The 20272-nt window shown below is 36.7% G+C and overlaps 1 protein-coding gene across 1 annotated transcript in view; it reads right to left on the bottom strand.

The window, feature by feature from the left end:
• Nucleotides 1-20272, bottom strand: part of LMBRD1 (LMBR1 domain containing 1) — a 111842-nt gene that overhangs the window by 23276 nt on the left and 68294 nt on the right. The window contains exons 10-14 of the mRNA XM_046640507.1: nt 4861-4925; nt 4422-4524; nt 3765-3869; nt 2134-2283; nt 448-526 (exon numbers count right to left, since the gene is read on the bottom strand). Coding sequence (XP_046496463.1) covers nt 448-526; nt 2134-2283; nt 3765-3869; nt 4422-4524; nt 4861-4925 — 502 coding nt within the window. The remainder of the gene's footprint in view (nt 1-447; nt 527-2133; nt 2284-3764; nt 3870-4421; nt 4525-4860; nt 4926-20272) is intronic.

Genomic DNA, 20272 nt, shown 5'->3' with positions numbered 1-20272 from the left:
GGTTTTCCCCTCAGTGCCCTCAAGCTGATTCCATCTCCCAGTGACCCTATGCACAGAAGAGAGGACCCTGCCTGGTCCTCCTGCACCACCCTCTCACCTTCCAGCGCTCTATCAGACAAAGCTCCACCACTATTTATAGGGTCTCCATGGCCAATTTTTCTGGAAGTGGGTGGTCAGGTCCTTCTTCCTAGCTTGTCTTAGTCTGGAAGATCTGCTGAAACCTGCTGGCATTTGAAATCCCGGTGGCACAGTTTTCAGCATCACAGCAACATGCAGCCACGACAGTATGACAGCCAACAGAAGGGTGGTCTAGTTCCCTGACTGGGAAACAAACTCGGGGCCATGGCAGTGACAGCACAGAATCTTAACTACTAGACCACCAGGGCTGGCTAGCTCTTCTCTTATAGAGTAACAAATTCTAAGATAGTTGATAAGAGCAACTTTTACCTTCAGGGGCATCTGCATCACATCTTTTTGGCACAGAAACGGTTGAATTGCGGTTATGGTGGTCATAAGTTATGTTGCTCTGAAAGATAAAAATACAGTTAAAATGTAAATATTATATTAATAAATATATTTTGGTTCAAAACTAATCACATTATGAGCTTTATACTCTGTTTTCCATTAAACTACATCTAGCTAATATTCTAAAAGGTAAATGTTTTTGTTTTTTGTTTTTTTTTAAGGAAGATTAGCCCTGAGCTAACATCTGCCACCAATCCTCCTCTTTTTCTAAGGAAGACTGGCCCTGAGCTAACATCCGTGCCCAGCTTCCTCCATTTTATATGTGGAAAGCCTGCCACGGCATGGCTTGATGAGTGGTGCCTAGGTCCATGCCCAGGATCTGAACTGGCCAAACCCAGGTCACGGAAGCAGAACGTGCTAACTTAACCACTGTGCCACTGAGCCGACCCCTCTAAAAGGTGAATTTTATGCAAAATTGTAATTAGAAGAATAAGATTTACTGTAACTTTAACATTGGGGCTTTTTTGCAACAATCTTCAGGTCCTGTGTTGAACAAGAAAGATTCTTCCCAGAGAAAGAGCCTATTTATTTTTCCACTGTGGAACAAGAAAAGAACTATCTTTCGTCCATGCAAAAGCATGAGCATACTTCATTCATTCCTAGAGGGATGTTCAATAAGCATGACCCAGGGACCAGGTGCAGAGGACGAGGCGAGAAGAGAATAGAAAGGACAGAAGTGAGGAAGATGAGTCAGGTGATGTTCCAGCACTGCGCTTCCCAAACTCAGTCACTCGTGTGCCTCAATTATCATTTGTGCCTTATCTTTGTTCCACCCGCATTACTTAGTGTTTTCCAATGAACTCACTTCTCAACACTTAGCTGGTATTGACTGAGGGTTTGATGTGCTTGTTAGATTTTTTTTCCTAATTCCATGTTAAAGTAGAGAAAGATGGAGAAAGTACAGAATAAAAAGGAGTGAGTGACAGACTAGATTATGCATGAAGACGCCATTAAAGCAAGGCTTGCACGAGGCCCTGTAACATGGATTAGATGTGAATTGTTAGGAAGGAGAGCAAGAGGTATTTTAGGAAAAGGAAAGAAACTAAAGAAAGGTTGAATCAGATATGGTCAAAATATTTTAACCTGTCAAAAAATCCAAACTAGCTGTCTAATTACAACTAGGAACCAGAGCTGGCTTTTGAAAGATCAACATCAAAAAATCAGTGTCTCTATCATGTAAAAGAAAGCCCAGTTACTCACAAATACAATGTTTATAAAGCCTCTCCTGTGGGACTCATAGTACTGATGAACAACCATGTTTTGCTCACCAAAACTTTGTGGGGAGTCATGTTATTAAAATTACTTAAAATATTATCTTAGAGGAAATATTATGAGTTTTAATAAAGTACAGAGATAAAGCTCAGTAGCTTAGCACCATGGGATCCATTTAAGGAACTATTGTAATGAAATTCAATGGGTTATTTTTAAAAAGCTTGTATGAAACAAGTATAAATATACTAAAAAATGGAATGAAAAACCAGCTTTAGCAATATTAAATTTAATCTGATGAGCTAATATTTTATGCCAGCCTTCAGAAATTAAAATTTGCTCTTAAATATCAGTATCTTTAAAATATCAAAATAATGAAGTTTTAAATTTTGCACTTACCTCTACTAAGTAATTTTGGCTTCCATACATAACATACTGGGGAGCGAGACTATAAATCATGTAGCTGGTATGAAGGACAATAAGCAGAAGAATCATGCAGAGAAAGAGGAGTGCCTGGGGCCTGGTCCTACCTCTTCTGATTTTATACAACTGCAAAGAAGAAGGACAGTGAGAGCGTTTCAGCGATATGTTTCACGTGTAAGGCACCAAGTCCCGCTCGTGTGCTGGGGGTAAGGAGCACAGTCCAACCAACCATTTCTTTTTCCAAAATAAATACTAAGAATTCTTAATCATCTCAAATAATTATAAAAATGATAAAAACAATTCTTTCCCTGCAAAGCTTTTAGGTTTAGCTTTATGTTTATTTAAAAATCATGGCAAGCATCTACATGCATAATATTACTGCACAAGAACAGACATGTCACATGTTTATAATTATACATCCTCATACATACTCTGTTATCTAGTTCATGACAATTTACGATAACTGACTACAGATATCTTCACACCTATCTATAACGGAGGGAAACTAAAACATATGGTAACAAATACAAGGAGCTGGCTGACTTGGCTCCATTTCAACGGCAGAGCACACTTTTATTTCAGCAACTGAGAGCTCACCTCCCTGCTTTATTACTAGATTGCAGTACAACACAGAGTAACAGGACTCCAACTCTGGAGAGGATGACAATATGATCACCCCAAAATTTACATTTCCCAGCTTCCCTTATACCTAGTAGTGGCTAGCAGTGATAAAATATTAAATACCAAAAGGAAAGAACAAGTCTTCCGGGGACTTCCAGGGGGGAGTCTTGCTTTACTGATACAGGTGTCACCCCTTCCTCCTGCCTACCTTTACTTATGGAACATGGACAGGATAAATGGAGCTGCAGCAGCCATATCACAATCATGAGGGAGAAGCCAAGAAGATTACAAAGATACCAGACTTGACATTTTTGAGCTACTGAAGCAATGCTAGATTTTTAAATTTTCTATAGCAAGATCTCTTTCATTAGTTCAAGCCACTATTTAATTGGATTTTCTTTTCTCACAGCTGGAAGTAGTTTCTACCTGATACACCTTCATTTTAAAATTCTTAATTTATCTCAAAATGAGTGTAAGGAGAAAATAACCCTTTCTCCAATAATATAGTGATCTTTAATTCCTATTAGGAAGGACATCTTTTGAGCTACAGTGGCTCCATTTGCGCTTCAATCTGTTTCCACGCAGCCAAACACAAAGGAAAATAATATAACTTCTCGACCAGGGTTTCTGGACCCTGGCACTGTCGACATTTTGAGCTAGGTAAGTCTTGTTGTGGAGGCTGTCCTGCGCACTGCAGGATATTCAGCAAAGTCCCTGGCCTTTACCTGCCAGGTGCCAGCAGCACCCCCTAGTTCTCACAACTAGAAATGTCTCCTGACACTGCTAAATGTGCCCTTATGTAAGAAAAGCGCTCTAGACAAGAAGCACATTTATGTTAACATAAAGTGAAAAAGCTAGTATTTCCATAACTTTTAGTATCAACATATTTACAACTTGTATATTATAAGGCTAAGATAATTTGTAATAATGGAGATTATTCACAAAATGATGAAAAAAATAAAAATAATATTGTAATATATACTCACTCTAATCCAAAAGAACCATATACCAATATTTCGAATCCCCGCCATTGAAGTAAAAATAAAGTACATAATAATAATTGTTATAAGAATATAATCAAGAGGAAAAACCTGAAAAAAACATAAAATTAAATTTGATACACAAATACACAGCAAGGACTTTAGAAGTCATATAAAATTAACTAACACTTCATTATTTATATTTGGCAAATGTTTAAAATATCAACCCTGATTTAGATCAGGCTACTATGAACTATGCTAATACCAAAAGAAAAGGAATCCTCCAAAAAACAATTACCAAACTGCTACCAAATTGTTTAGTACCATTATCCTAAGAAAAATCCTATAGTAAGTTAAACTAAAAATTACCTTGATATATGGAATAAAAGACTTCATTAAAAATTAAAAACAGGAATTGCTTGGAAAAGTTCACCTTTATAATGTATCCCAAATCAAATTATGTATAACATAAGAATTCATCAATATACTAATATGATAATCTTTAAAGCAACATATCAATGTAGAAGTTACATATAAAGAAAAAGCCAGATCAGCAGAGGGCACAAGCATATATTACCAAGTATTAATAGATTTGTTAACACAATAATCTGACAAAGTGTGAGAATGTTTGCTAGAGTATAAAATGACTGATTTTTTACTCACTGTTTGCAGTAAAGGCAAAAGCATATTCAGTGGATTACTCAGGTTAGCTCCGAAAATTATGAAACCAGAATCTATTCCAGTTGAATGGAGAGCTTTATCCAAACTAAAACAGAAAAAAAATTATAAAGAGTGAATTTATATATGACGATATTTTCAGTTAATTTATAACTTAAGCATGCAAATTCAATTGAGTCAGAGAAAACCATGGATAACAAATTAAACCTCACTTAAATATCTTACAGATAGTGTTCAATTGATATAGAATAAAGAAATACTATTATTGGCTCTTTTTAGCCATTCTTTGAGTTAATGCTGCAGAACACTTGAAGTAAAATAGCTGCTTAAGATGAATAGGCTCACTAATGGAATTCAGCATGGAAAACGTGTAACATCACAGGATTTGCAGAAGTACTTTAGAAAATGTGTCTACTATACTTACTTTGACAGGAAGAGAGAAATTACAAACAGCAATGCAACTAAGATGAAAAATATTCCCCAAATGATCTAAAAGCAAAAAAAAAGTATTAAAATATAGTTCTAAAAGTTGATATTAAAAGCACAAAACCATTATCCTCAATATGAGTTGCTAGCATATGACAATCATCTGACTAAAATGATCCAAGGTACATTTTAATTTAGTATATAATCCTATGCATTTTTCATCTAAATTTTCCTTATGAGACTATTTGAGAAAACATAAACAAAAGTGACAAAGCATTTAAAAGTCTTCATTAGTAAGTAAGCAAATGAGACTCTTTACTGGGTCAAATAAAAGATTTATATTCAGTTACATGCTAATATAAAGCTCAACGTTAACTGAAAAGTACATCAAAGACTAAGACACACACAAAAACCCAAAACCAAGAAACTCATCTGGTTATATTAACCCATTATTAAAATAGGGGGCCTGGAACATATTCCCACAGAAGTAACACTATTACATCAGAGCCCAGGAAAGCCTACGGAACTGACACATCGCTTGAGTGACAGTACCAGCAGCACTGCAGAAACCGTCCTGTTAAACAGCACTTCTGTGCAGACTTGTGTTGAGCATTGTAACTAGTGGAACACATTTCCTTCTACTGTATGAACTTTATATTAGTGATGGTAGAAAACAAGCAAAAAAATTATTGGAACTGGGTCTCTAAGGAGTAAAATTTCAGAATAAAAAACGGTGAAATCTATGTTTGTAAGAATCTAGGCTCTTTTTTCCCCGACATCTTCCCTAACTTACAGGGACACTTAGACTAAAGAGTCCACAAAGCCAGAGCAGAAAGAAGATTCCTGTTAAGCACAGCTAAGGGTTTTTGGCTTCTCCTTTGACTGGAATTGACAGAAACAGATGAGCAACATCGTGAGTGTCAGGGAGATTTTTCACCTTATTTCACATGATTGCTGAAGTATATTTTAGAATTCTGACAGGATAAAAGAAGTAAAGTAACAACACACCGCCCTACCCAGCCTATAAAGGTGAATTTTGGAATGAGTTTTGGGCCTGTGCTCTCGGGAACTCCTCAGTTCTGAGACAGCGCCTGTGGAGCCTACTGGGAAGGAGAAGGTTGGCACGAGACGACCAAAGAGGCCGGAGTCATCACTTAAAACAGCAAACACTGCATGTATCCAATTTTACATACTGGTAATTCCCATAAGAATGTATTTATGAAAAAAGGTTTCATTGCTACAGAAATCTGAAGTGACTCCTTTATAGTAACAAAAGCTCATTAGCAAAGGGTATAAAAGAGCTTAAACAATCTCTTTCTACCAGATTGGAGCACCTACATTTGGTGCCTAGGTGAACTGGAACCCAATATCCTTATACTGATGATCGACAAGTGAGACACATTACTTCCTACAGCCTGTCAATAAGAAACAGCTTGTAGCAAGAGGCAGTACAACTGCCAGATGCCAATTAGTGGTACAGGAACATGACACAGAAAAGGCAGTAGAAGTTAAGATTCCCTTCCCTTGATGTTCATTTTGTGGAGGAAAAAAAGAAAAGAAAAAAATGCTTAACTATTTTCCAATCTGTTGGGATGAATGGCCCAGAGTTAGACTGTTTAATCACAGCTACATAACAAAATACAGGATGTAAAAAAGATGTTTTCTAAAGACCAAGAAAACTGTGTATATTTAAATACAAGAACTTAAATTAGTTCTCCCAAAATCACAATCAGTGAAGACCATCACGGTTTGACCTAAATGCTAAATACAGTTGTCCCTTGGTATCCAGAGGAAACCAGTTCCAAGACCCCTGTGGACACCACAATACATAGATGCTCAAGTACCTTACATAAAACGGTGTAGTATTTGCATACAGCCTACGCACATCCTCCCATATGCTTTAAATCATCTCTAGATTACCTACAACACCTAAGTGCTATGTAAATAGTTGTTATACTCTATGTTCCAGGAATAATGACAAGAAAAAAAATTTGGGGGTCCATGTTTTCAAACTTTCTAAGGAGCTTGATGAGATCTGCAAAACCTTCTGCTAAACCCTTTACTGTGAATTTTCTTGGGGTTTTTCTTCTCCTGCAGTTTCCTTTTCTCTTGCCTCTTCTTCAGCTATGCATTCTTGTTCTAGTCCTAGCAACTCCGCATTAGTCAACTCCTCAGGAACCACCTCTAGGAGCTCCTCAGTATGATCCTCATCCATACCCAGGGTAAAGTTGTTTGCCATCTAAGCCATAGCCTTGTTGATTTTTTCAGCCTCTTCACCCTTGGCAAATCACTTGAAGCCATAGACAAACCTCTTGAGTGTCTTCTTCCAGATGCCATTCATACACTCCTTGGCGATCCCATGCCAAGCCCAAGCAAGGTTCTTGAGGCAGTCATAGATGTTGTAATCCTTCCATAATTTCATCAGTGTCTTCCTCAGTTACAGCAATAGCCTGGGCAGGTGTTACTCAGGTGGTAGCCCTTAGAAGCTGCTATAACTCCTTGATCCTTCAGTTGGATTAAAGAGGTGGTGTGTAGAGGGAGAAACATTTCTTTGATATTGGGATGAAGATCACTAATAAAAGGAGGATGTCTGGGAAGATTATCAACAATAAGCAAAATTTTGAAAGGTATGTTATTCTCCAAACAGCACTTCTCCATTTTGCCGGCCAAGAAATTCAGGAGGCATCTTGGAAGAGGAGCTGGGCCATCCATGACTTCTTGCTCCTGTAGTACACTGGTAGTGTGTGCTCACTGACATGCTTGAAGGCCCTGGGGTTCTCCCTGTGCCAGATCACAAAGGGTTTCAATTTGTAGACTGCAACACTGACCCCAAGCAAGACTGTTATCCTGTCCTCAGAAGCCCTGAAACCTGGCATTGACTTGGCCTCCTTGTGGATGAAAGTCCTTCAGGCATCCATTTCCAGAACAGGAGGTTTCATCCATAGTGAATATTTGTCCGGCAAGGAATTTTGCTCCATAATCAGCTTATCTAGAGTTTCCAAAAATTTTTCACCTACCTTCACATCACCACTCATACACTCATCACTCACTTTCACATTATGCAATGACTAACAATTCTTGAATCATTTTAAACCTGCAGAGCTAGCAGTAAATTCAGCTGGGTCCAGACTTTTCTTTCAATATTGTAAACAAATTTTTTGCTTTGGCTGTGATCATCATGGTGCCGAGAGGAATATGCTTCTGTATCTTCAATTCAGGTCATTATAAGTTTCTCTACGTGTGATGCAGGTCTTTCTGAAACGTTTGTTAGCCTCATTGCCTTCAATGAAGCAGATCCTTTCACAGCTTCCGTCACTTTGTTCTCGTTCTTAAAGATCACTGCCCTGGTGGAACGGGACATGCCTGACTGACGAACAACAAGCGTCACTGATTTCCCCCCTTCACAGTCCTTAATCACTTTTAATTTCATTTCCGGGTCACTCGATGTGGCCTCTTGCTGGCAACATTAGCAGTGGATTTTGTAGGCTTAGGGGTCATGATGAACAAAACAACCCAAGATTAAATCAAGCAGAAGAGAAAACAATGCAGTCAAGACATATGGTAAACACGAGGTGTATGAGGCCGCTGCTGGCGTAACTTCACATGTTGTTTTACAGTAAACCTGTTTTTCATAAGTAGAAAGACTACACACTAAAGTAATGATAAATAGTACAGTAAATACACAAACCAGTAAGACAGCCGTTCCTGATCAAGTATTATGTACTGTGTGTGACTGTATGTGCTCTACTTTCACATGACTGGCAGTGCAGTAGGCTTATTTACATCAGCATCACCACAAACACGTTAGCAATGCGTTGTGCTATAACACTGCAACAGCTACAACATCACGGGGTGATATGAATTTTTCACTTCCATCATAATCTTATGGGACCACCACTGTATATGCAGTCTGTCACCTACTGAAATGTCATTATGTGGCATATGACTATAAATCAATTAAGATGATCAAGTCTGAGAAAGAGAAAGAAAAAATAATGAAAAGTGAACAGAGCCTTGGAAACATGTGGGATACCACTAAGCATAACAACATAGGCATAATAGGAACCCCAGAAAGAAAGAAAGGCAGAAAGAATATTAGAAGAAATAATGGCCAAAAACTTTCCAAATTTGATGGAAAAAAACCCACACGGCACAACTAGAAGGACCTACAACTAGAACATACAACTAGGTACTGGGGGGCTTTGAGGAGAAGGAAAAAAAAGAATGGCAACAGATGTTAGCTCAGGTGCCAATCTTAAAAAAAAAAAGAGAAAGTGAACAAACACCACAAAAAAGGAAAACTGCGGGCCAATACCCCTTATAAAAATAGGTGTAAGAGTCCTGAACAAAGTACTAGCAAACCAAATCTGGCAACATAATAACAGAATTATGCTCCATGTCCAAGAGCAATTTATCCAAGGAATGCAAGGTTGGTTCAACACAAGAAAATCAATCAATACACCGTATTACCAGAATAAAAGACAAAAACCACACGATCATCTCAATAGACACAAAAAAGCATTTGATACAATCCAACACACTTGCCATGAGAAAGATGTTCAACAAACTAGAAATACATGGAATATTCCTCAACCTGTAAGGACATCTATAAATCTTATACAGCGAACACCCTATTTAATGGTGACAGACTAAAAGTTTTCCCACTAAAATAAGGAACAAGGCAAGGATGTTCACTCTTGCCACTTCTATTGAACATTAAACAGAAGGTTCTAGCCAGGGCAATTAGGCAAGATAGAAAATGAAAGGTGTCCAGATTAGAAAGAAAGGAAACTATATATATTTGCAGATGACATCATCTTATACTAGAAAATCCTAAGACTATCACAGTAAAACAATTAAAACAAATAAATGAATTCAGCAAGGTTCCAGAACATAAGATCAATATACAAAAATCAGCTGTATTCTATACACTAGCCATGAACAGTCCAAAATGAAATTATGAAAACAATTCAATTTACAATAGCATTAATAACAAAATACTTAGCAATAAAGTTAAGTAAGGAGGTACAAGACTTGTACACTGAAGACACAAAACATCATTTAATGAAATTAAAGACTTGAATAAATGAAAAGACATCTCATATTCATGGATCAGACTTAATATTTTCATGATGGCAATATTCCCTAAATTGATCTACAGATTCAATGCAATTTCTATTAAAATCCCAGCTGGCTTCTTTGTAGAAATTGACAGGATGATCCTAGACCATATAGGGAAATGCAAAGGACCAAGAATAGCCAAAACAACCTTGAAAAAGAACAACAGAACAACAAAGTTGGAGGGGTTACACTTCCCAATTTCAAAACTTATTACAAAGCTACAGTAATTAAGTCTATGTGGTACTGGCATTAGGATAGAAATATAGATCAATGGAATGAACTGAGATTCCAGAAATAAAACTGTACATCTATGTTCAATTGACTTTTGACAAAGACGCCAAGAAAATTCAATGGGGAGAGAAGAGACTTTTCAACAAACGGTGCTGAGAAAAGTGGACATCCACAAACTAAAGAATGAAGTTGGACCCCTTATTAACTCAAAATGGATGAAAGACCTACATGTAAGAGCTAAAACTATAAAACTCTTAGTAGAAAACATAGGTGTAAAGCTCCATGACTTTGGATTAGGCTATGGTTTTCCTGAAAACACACCTAAAGCACACATAACAAAAGAAAAATAGACGATCAAAAATAAAAATGTTTGTGATTCAAAGAATACTATCAAGTGGGAACACAACCATAGAACGGGAGAATATATTTGTTTCCTGAATATAAATAACTCTTGCAACTCAACAATAAAAAGGCAACCCAATTTAAAAATGACAAAGGATCTGAATAGGTATCTCTCCAAAGAAAATATACAAATGGCCAATAAGCACCTGAAAAGATGCTCAACATCATACATTAGAGAAATGCAAATCAAACCCACAATGAAACGCCATGTCACACTCACTAAGATGGCTATAAGAAAGATGAACAATAACAAGTGTTGGCGAGGATGTAGAGAAATTGAAGGCCCCATTCAACTCTGGTGGGAATGTAAAATGGTGCAGCTGCTTTGGAAAATAGTTTGACATTTCCTCAAAAAGTTAAATACAGAGTTGCCATATAACCTAGGAATTCCAGTCCTGCATATAATTCCCAACAGAACTCAAACACACATCCACAGAAAAACTCGTGTATGAATGTTTACAGCAGCGTTATTCATAATAGCTAAAAAAGTGGAAACAAATCCAATGTCCATCAATCGATGATGGATAAATAAAATGTGGCATATCCATACAATGGAATATTATTTGGTCTTAAAAAGGAATGAAGTACTGTTACATGTACAACACGAATGAACTTTTAAAAACATTATGCTAAGTGAAAGAAGCCAGACAAAATGACACATATTGAATGATTTAATTTATATGAATTTCCAGAATAGGCAAATCTATGGAGATAGAGAGTATATTAGCAGTTGCCAGGGGCTAAGGGGAATGGAGCAGACTGCTAATGGGTATGAAGTTTCTTTTTGAGGTGAAGAAAACGTTCATAATTAGACGGTGATGGCTGTACAACCTTGTGCATATACTAATAAACAATTGATACTTTAAAAGGCTGGATTTTTATGTGAATTAGACATCAATTAAAAAAGAAGCTATAAAGGTCCGCTTATCCACAATTTGGAAATCCAAAGCATTCTAGAACTTGAACTTTTTTTCTAACTTAATTGTTGATAAAACCTGGCTTAAAGTAACATGGGGCTTTTTATAGCCTTTATTTAACCCACTTTCTGTGAATATTCATATAGTGACTGCAGAATCATTAATGTGCTTGAAAGAGGGAAAGAGAGATGCCACTCTGGATCCTATAGGGGATGTTATTAAATATAATAAACACACCTATGCTAAAAAATGAAAAATTCTGAATTTTGCAGTATTTAACCCAAGGATTTTTACTAAGGATTTCTGGACCTTTACTAAACTGAACATAATCTGTTAAATGCACGTGTATACAAAACCAGAGAGAAAGGAACTAGTTTGGTTGGAAATTAATAGTTCAGGTTAGAAAGCATACAGAAACACATACATATGCAACAGTAAGGTTGGCTTAAACAAAACAAAGGAGACTTGAGGGAGACAGAAAACGTGAAAAGCTGGAGTCCAGACTTCAGTACAGGAAACAGTCCACGGCCCAAAGGGGGTACAAAGAACATCTTTAAAAAACAACCAACAGTTAAAATTAAGAACAAAGCTTGGCTAAAAATTTTAAGAAGTTAAGTAGGTCTCAATACTAACCCCTAAGTCCCCAGTTGCACTCCTCAGTGGTAACTACCATTAATAGTTTCTTATGAATCCTTCCCAAAATGGTATATGCTGCTGTGTGTGAGTGCACACCATATTAGTAAAAGAATATCTCCCATACACAGTATCTGCAACCTGAACATTAGTTTCAGTTAAAATGTAACACATCCTGAACAATATTTTAAGCACTTGTTGAAGAAATGCTTTCATCTTATATAAATACATACCGCTTCCATTCGTTTTAAAGCCTACAGAGCACAATACTCGCTGGTGTGGAGGTAACAATTCATGAAGTGAGTCTCCTACTGAGGGACACTGGTTGTTTTCACTAGGTGTTTATTAGAAACAATAGTGAGACAAACAAAAAAACGATTCTTAAAAATTTAACAGACTTCATTTTTTAGAACATTTTAAAATTTATAGAAAAACTGAGGTGACAGTACTGATTATACTGCTCTCCACAGTTTCTCCTAACATCTAGCATTAGTGTGCTAATTTGTTACAAGTGATGAAACAATACTGATACATTATTATTAACTAAAGACAGTTTACATTAAAAGTTCACTCTGTGTTGTATAGTTCTATGGGGTTTGACAAATGCATAATATCATGTTTCCACCATTAGAGTATCATACAGAATAGGTTCACTGGCCTAAAATCACCTATCCATCTTACCACACCTTACTCCAAATCCCTGATAACCACTGGTCTTGTTACTGTCTTTATAGTTTTGCCTTTTCCAGAACCTCATGGAGTTGAAATCATACAGTAGGTAGTATTTCCAGGCTGGTTTATTTTGTTTAGCAATATGTCTTTAAGGTTCCTTAATTTCTCTTTCTGGTTTGAGAACTCATTTCTTTTTATCACTGAATAATAGTCCACTGTTTGGATGTACCAGTTTGTCTACCCCTTTACCATGAAGGATATCCTGGTTACTTCCAATTTTTGGAAATTATGAGTAAAGCAACTATAAACATGAATATGCAGGTTTTTGTGTAGACATTTTTCAATTCAAATGGATAAATACCTAGGAGCATACTTGCTGGATCATATGAAAAGACTACGTTTGGTTTTATAAGAAACCTACCAAACTTTTTTCCAAAATGGCAATAGGATTTTGCATTCCCATCAGCAATGAATGAGTTCCTATTGCTCCACATCTTTGCCAAGCATATGGTATAGTCAGAATTTTTTTAGGGGGAGATAAGGGGGATGGATTTTAACCACACTAATAGGTGTGAAGCAGTATCTCATTATTGCTTTAATTTGCAGTTCCCTAAAGACATATGATGTTGACTATCTTTTTATATGCTTACTTGCCATCTGCACATCTCCTTTTGTGGGGATGTGTCTATTTACAACTTGAGCCCATTCTTTGACTTGTTTGTTTTCTTATTGTTGAGTTTTAAAAGTTATTCATACACTTTGGATTTAAGTACTTTATCAGGTATGTATTCTGCAAATATTTTCTCTCAGTCTGTGGCTTGTCTTTTCATTCTCTTAACAGAGTCTTTCACAAAGAAGTTTTTAATTTTAATAAAGTCCAAGTTATCACATTTTTTGTTTCATGGATTGTGCTTTGGTGATGTATTTAAAAACTCATTGCCAAACCTAAGGTCACCTAGATTTTCTTCTATGCTATCTTCTAGAAGTTTTATAGTTTTATTTTTTTACAGTAGATCTATGATCCATTTGAGTTAACTCTTGTGAAAGGTATAAGGTCTATGTTTAGATTTACTTCTTGCATATAGATGTCTGTTTCAGCACCATTTGTTGAAAAGACTATCCCTTCTCCAATGAAATGTCTTTGCTTCTTTGTCAAAGATCAGTTGACAATATTTCTGTGGGTCTATTTCTGGGCTCTCTATTCTGTTCCATTGATCTGTGTGTCTATTCCTCCACCCATTCCATGCTGTCTTAATTACTGTAGCTTTACAGTGAAGCTGAGTGGCATCAGTCCTCTGACTTTGTTCTTCAATATTGTGTTGGCTATTTTGAGTCTCTCTTTTCTTTCCACATACGTTTTAAAAGCAATTTGTCAATATCCACAAAATGACTTGCTAGAATTTAGATTGGAATGGCACCGAATTTATAGATCGAGAATAACTGACCGCTTAAGAAAAAAATCTTGTTTTAGAGACATAAATAAGCAGGACAGAAACCAAATTTTTCCTGTGTATTAATGATATAAATTATGCAATTTCCATTAAACTGTAATGTAAAAAGTGGTATGTTATACAATCTATGAATAATACAAAGTAAGACATTACTTTCGTCAGAGTAAAAACACTGTCAGTGCTACTAAGTTTATATGTGATGTCATCTAAACCAATGATGGATCAGCTGTCTAGAACATTCTCTTTTCCATTACCTAAAAAGGAAACTAAAGTACCTCTATCTAATTAACAGCATACCATTCCCTAAAATCTCTTCTTTCTCCCTTTTATATAAGTTTAAAATCTTGTTTTCCTTTCATTTAAACCAGTGGTTCTAAACTGGGAATATTTTACCCACTAAAGGACATTTGGTAATGTCTCCAGCCATTTTGTCATGACTAGGGGGTGTGGGATGGGGGGGTTGCATCAAGTGAGTAGAGACAAGGGATGCTGCTAAACATCCTACAGTGCACAGGACAGTACCCCCCACAACAAAGGATTATAGGGCCCCAAATGTCAATTGTGCTAGATTGAGAAAATCTGATTTAAACTGAACCCCGCTTGGTGTTACAATGCAGCACAAATAAGCTATCATTATAGCAAAAATAAACTTTTTATTATTCTCTCAAAATTATTTGTGTGTTAAGATGCTTATTAGCCCAAATGAACCTCTAATCCTAGAATTTAATGTTGTCTGACAATGTAAAACAAAAATTCCAAGCAACGTAGCAAGAAAAATATAGGGTCAGGGTTTTTTTTTGACACATCTCTTGTCAGATTTCATAGGTGAACTTCCTATATCTATAAAATAACTTTTGTGTATCCAGAAATGTAACAAAAAAAGTAGAAAGTAAAGTTACGATACCTGGAAACTCAACTAAAAGTTATAAATATAAAATAAAAAGTAATTTCTATTGTATTTTATTATTAATGTTACCTTAAATAAAATACCTGTATTCCTTCCTTTTTTGCCAAGAGCAATGGAAGGTGTGAAGAATATTTAAAAAAAAAAAAAAGAATGTGTGTTTTCCAGGCAGACTGAAGGGTGGTGTGAGGAGGGGAAACTTTCTAGTTTCCTTAATTTTTAATAACAATGAGGACAGGAAACAGAAGTATGTCGTCTCTTTAAAACTGCTTAGACTCTTGCTAATCCCAGTGTGATCATGGGCCAGTGGCATCAGTATCAACTGGGAGCTTGTTATCGATGCAGACTCCTGGGGCCTAACTCAGGGTGACTATATGAGAATCTGCATTTTAACGAGATTCCCCAGTAATTCCTACTCACACTAAAGTTTGAGAAACCCTGCCTTAGAAAAGTCATTTAGAAAATTAGATGACCATGGTAAAAGATACTGAGTCAACCCAGGTTAAGAGTTTGAAAAGAGAATTTTGGAATGGATAACTGGGCTTAAATTTTAACCCCACCTGAGCTTTCTTCTCTGCAGAGGCCATGAACATTTCGTGTCCCGTATTACATAAGAGGTGGCCATGGGCCCCAGGCCCCTAACTCTAAGTAGCAAATCCATTAGTCTAACAGGCTTTCCTTACAGGTAAGAGGGCGAGAACATATGATTTTCATTACATATCTCGACTTGTTCTGTGAACAGAATTATGCTTCTTTTATGTTGCAAGTATCCTACATAAAGTTTTTTTCAAAGTTAGAAGATCAATAATATTCAGCTCTGGCTACAGATTATTATATTCCAAGTCGCAAAGATTCTCACGGTGATCTGTCAGTGAAGAACCACTCAGCTTGGTCGTGGTTATAACTGACCTTATTTTGGATTAGAAGCAACTTCTCTACTTCAGTATTATTCTGATGGAGACACTTTTATAAACTTACATTGAGAAAGGGGTAGGTGAGCATCAGGCCAGAATTTGGGGGCTGGGGAAGATCTAGGAAAAGTTAAGACTTTAAAAACCTTTTATTTTCACAATTTCAGATATAGGGAAAAACGGCAAAAATACAACAAAGAATTCCAGTAGACCTTTCACCCAGATTCTCCAAATGTTAACATTTTACCTCGCATAATTTGTGATTATGGGAATATTCTTTCCCATAATCACAAATTGTCAAAATCAAGAAATTAATATTGATACAACACTATTATCTAATCTATAGACCTTATTCAAATTTCAATTGTTCCACTAAAGTCCTTTATAGAAAAAACTAGCTTCTTTCCTGGTCCAAAATGCAACCCAGGATCACACATTGCTTAAGTCTTTTTAGTATCCTTCAATGTGGAGCAGTTCCCAAATCTCTTTTACTTTCCTATCTTTACATTTTGAAGAGCCGAGGGTAGTTATTTGGGTTGTCCTTCATTTTGGGTTGCCAATTCCTCATACTTATATTCAGATCTGTATTTCTGCAGAAACGGCAGAGGCACACTCATACCTATTTGTCCCATCACTGACGAGCTTAACGTGCATCACATGGCTAACTAAGGTGGTTTCAGTCAGCTTTCTCCAATGTAAATTTACCAGTGTCCTTCTTGTAATTAGTAAGTCTTACGCAGAGATACTTTGAGATTATGCAAATATCTTGTTCCCAACAAACTCTTTCTAATTTTAGTACCCATTTATGTCTATTGCCAGAAACAATATGTGGTATTTACCAAATGCTGATTTTCTAATTCTGACATTCATTCTACATTCATTTGTTAGAAATCTACTGCAGGGAACAGCTTTCCCTTCTCCATTTACTTATTAATATGAATATAGCTTCACAGATTCTTATTGTATTCGATGTGTTATCATCTGTTACTATTATTATTTTGATACCTAAATGGGCCCAGATTTAGGCAGTGGGAGCCCTTCACTCTAGCTCCTTGAATTACGCCCCTGCTCTGATTTAGCACTTCCTCTCTACACACGCAGACGCAGGCTTGTCAGATACCCTCCCAGCCCCAGGCTCAGAATCAGCCGTTTCTCCAAGCAGCCGTGGATCCTTTTGGAGTAGTTTAGTGGTTTGTCTATTAATTAAAACATACACACACAGAAATTAATTGACTTGTCTTTCCTCTCCCTACCTCATTATTTTCTGCTTTTATTTTTCCCCTGTACTTTCTTTTGGTTCACTTTTGCTCCTCTGCTAGCCTTTTGGGCTTGGAATTTCATGTACATCATTATGCTTTCATTTTTATTGATAAACGTGTTAAAGGCTATGAATTTCTCTGATCACTGTTTTACATATATCCCATATGTATCCCTAATGTGATGTTTCCACTACCATTAATTTTTAGAAATTCTGCAATGTTTTTATTTCTCCTTTCCTTTCACCCACGAGTTGCTGAATATAAGATTAATTTCCAAGTGAAAAGTGTCTTAGCTTATTGATTTTGTTATAATTTCTAGCTTTAATGCATTGCAATCAGAGAAGAGTTGTTTGTAATATATCTACTCTATGGAATTTACTGATATGTTCCTCATGACGACATATGGTCAATTCTGGTGAATGTTCCATGAGCACCTGGAGAGAAGGTGTACTCTCTATTATCGGGATGTAAATTTCAAAAGTTACAAGATACACCTTCCTTACTGATCACATGTAGGTCTTCTATGCTCTTACTCAGTTTTGTCCACTTGAAATGTCTTACCCTGAGTACAATGCTATGTTAGTCTCCTACTGTTAGCATGTTCCAATCTATGGCTCCTTGAATCTCCCACAGTTCTTGCTTCATAAAGATGGTTGCTGTATTATTTGGGTCACAGACATTCATAACTGTTACATCTTCATTGTAAATTGTGAATTTTCATATTAACAAGTGTATTGGTTTTCTATCGTGGGTGTGATAAACTACTACAGATTTAGTGGCTTAAAACAACACCTGCCTATTATCTCCTAGCTTCTGTGGGTCAGCAGTCTTAGCAAGGTGCAGCTCAGCTAGCCCTCTGCTGAAGGTCTCCCAAGGTCAGAAATCAAGGTGTCAGCAGGGCTGGACTCCCTTCCAGAGGCTCTGGAAAAGAATCACTTCGGTGCTCATTCAGATTGTTGGCAGAATTCAGTTCCTTGAGGTTACCAGGCGGAAGTCTTCATGTCTCAGTTCCTTAACGCTGTTTGCCCTCCTTTTCACACAGCCCCCTCCATCTTCAAGTCAGTAACGGCACATCAAGTCTTTCTTACATCTTGAATATCTCTGACTTACCCTTACCACGTCTGACTCTAGTCACAAAAAAGGTTCTCTGCTTTTAAGAGCTCATGTGATCAGACCGGGCTTACCCAGATAACCCAGGATGATCTTCATATTTTAACGTCAGTAACCTTAACTATAACTGCAAAGTCCCTTTGCCACTTCATGTAACCTATTCACAGGTTCCAGGGATTGGGGCACGGACATCACTGGGAGAGGAGGGAGGCAGTCTGCCTATCACAAAAAGCATCCTTCTTTGTTGGATTTAATGTTTTTTGGGTTGAATTCCACTTTGTCTAATATCTAGATCACACTCTGCTTTCTTATTTTTTCCATTTGCCTAGCATATCTTTCAACACACGTTTTTAGCCCTTGAGAATCACTGTTAGAGGAATCTCTTTGAAACAGCTGCTAGTTAGACCTTGCTTTATGAAGAAAATTAAATTTCTTCTTTTACTAGTGAGTTAGGTCCATGTACATTTATTGACAAGACTGACACATTTAGTTTCAACAATATCTTACTGTTCAATAGTCATGCATATGTTATACTTCCTGTGTTTCTTGTTCTAGTTAATGTGCATTCTTCACTCTTTGAGAAGGTTCCTATTTTTGTTCCAGTACAGTTAAATTTTCAAGTGCCCTCAGCCCGTTTTTTTATTGAACTCTTTACTATACAGTGTCTGTTTACATAACTGCTTACATATGTTTATGTATCCAACGCCCACCTACTGCCTAGACAGTAATCCATGAAATTCTACTTTCCATTCTCTCTTCACTGCATTCTTTCTGTTTCATCAGAACACATTTATACACTACTCTCCACCCTAGCCCACACCTTCTCTTCATAGATCTACAATATTAAATGTTCACCTTTACTCATTTTTCTGATGTTTCCTTCTCTCTTCTTGATTGGTTGAAGCTAGACAACTAGTGGATTTCTCAAAAGAGCTCATGTGTACAGAATTCTCTGAGTTCTGTTTAAAAACTTTTTATAAAGGATAGTTTGGCTAGATATAAATTCTTCGGTACATACTTTTTCACTGAGACTTTTCTTTAACGTTCCCCTATTCTTGCCTTGCTTTGTATGCTTTTTGAGAAGTGAGATATAAACCTAACTATGTTGCCCATATAAGTGAGCTGATTTTTTTACTTGGAAATCTTGGATTTTTCTCTAATTTTGAAGTCAGTTTTCCTAGGAAGCTGCACATCAATTTTCCCAGGTAGAATCGGCTGTGTCAACATGAACACACACGTCTATTTATTTCCAGGTGGTTTCTGGGGATGATGGTTTTAAATATTGGTTCTGCTAATTTGTTTTATTTTGCTTCTGCACGGACACTGATCACCCATAAGCAGTTTTTCTTTATCTTCCATTTCAACACTCTTTCAGATCCTTTTCACTTCATCTTGTTTTCTTTCTCTTGGTTGTTTTCCTGACTTTCTTCAATGTCTTATTAAATTCGGATTTGAGTCTATTTTCTTTTGGACATCCTGTAATTTTAATTTCATTTCTGAAATTAACTGTGTTTCCCATCCATTTTTTCCCAGGAGTTCAACTCTCCTCACTTCTCTCCGGTTTTTGGCCATTTCTGTTTTTTGTTTCAGTGTTTTAAATTGTGGTAAACACACATCACATAAAATTTACAATCTTAACCATTTTTAAGTATTCAGTTTAGTAGTGTTAGTACATTCACTTTGTTGTGCAACCAATTTTCAGAATTCTTATGCGCAAAACTGAAACCTTACACCCGTCAAACGAGAACTCCACATTCCCCTCCCCCAGCCCCTGGCAACCACCGTTCTTCTTCTGTCTC

The sequence above is a fragment of the Equus quagga genome, chromosome 15, assembly GCF_021613505.1.
Source record: "Equus quagga isolate Etosha38 chromosome 15, UCLA_HA_Equagga_1.0, whole genome shotgun sequence".
NCBI lineage: Eukaryota > Metazoa > Chordata > Mammalia > Perissodactyla > Equidae > Equus > Equus quagga.
Note: the sequence above shows the minus strand (reverse complement) of the source record. Positions and strands in the feature narration are given on the sequence as shown.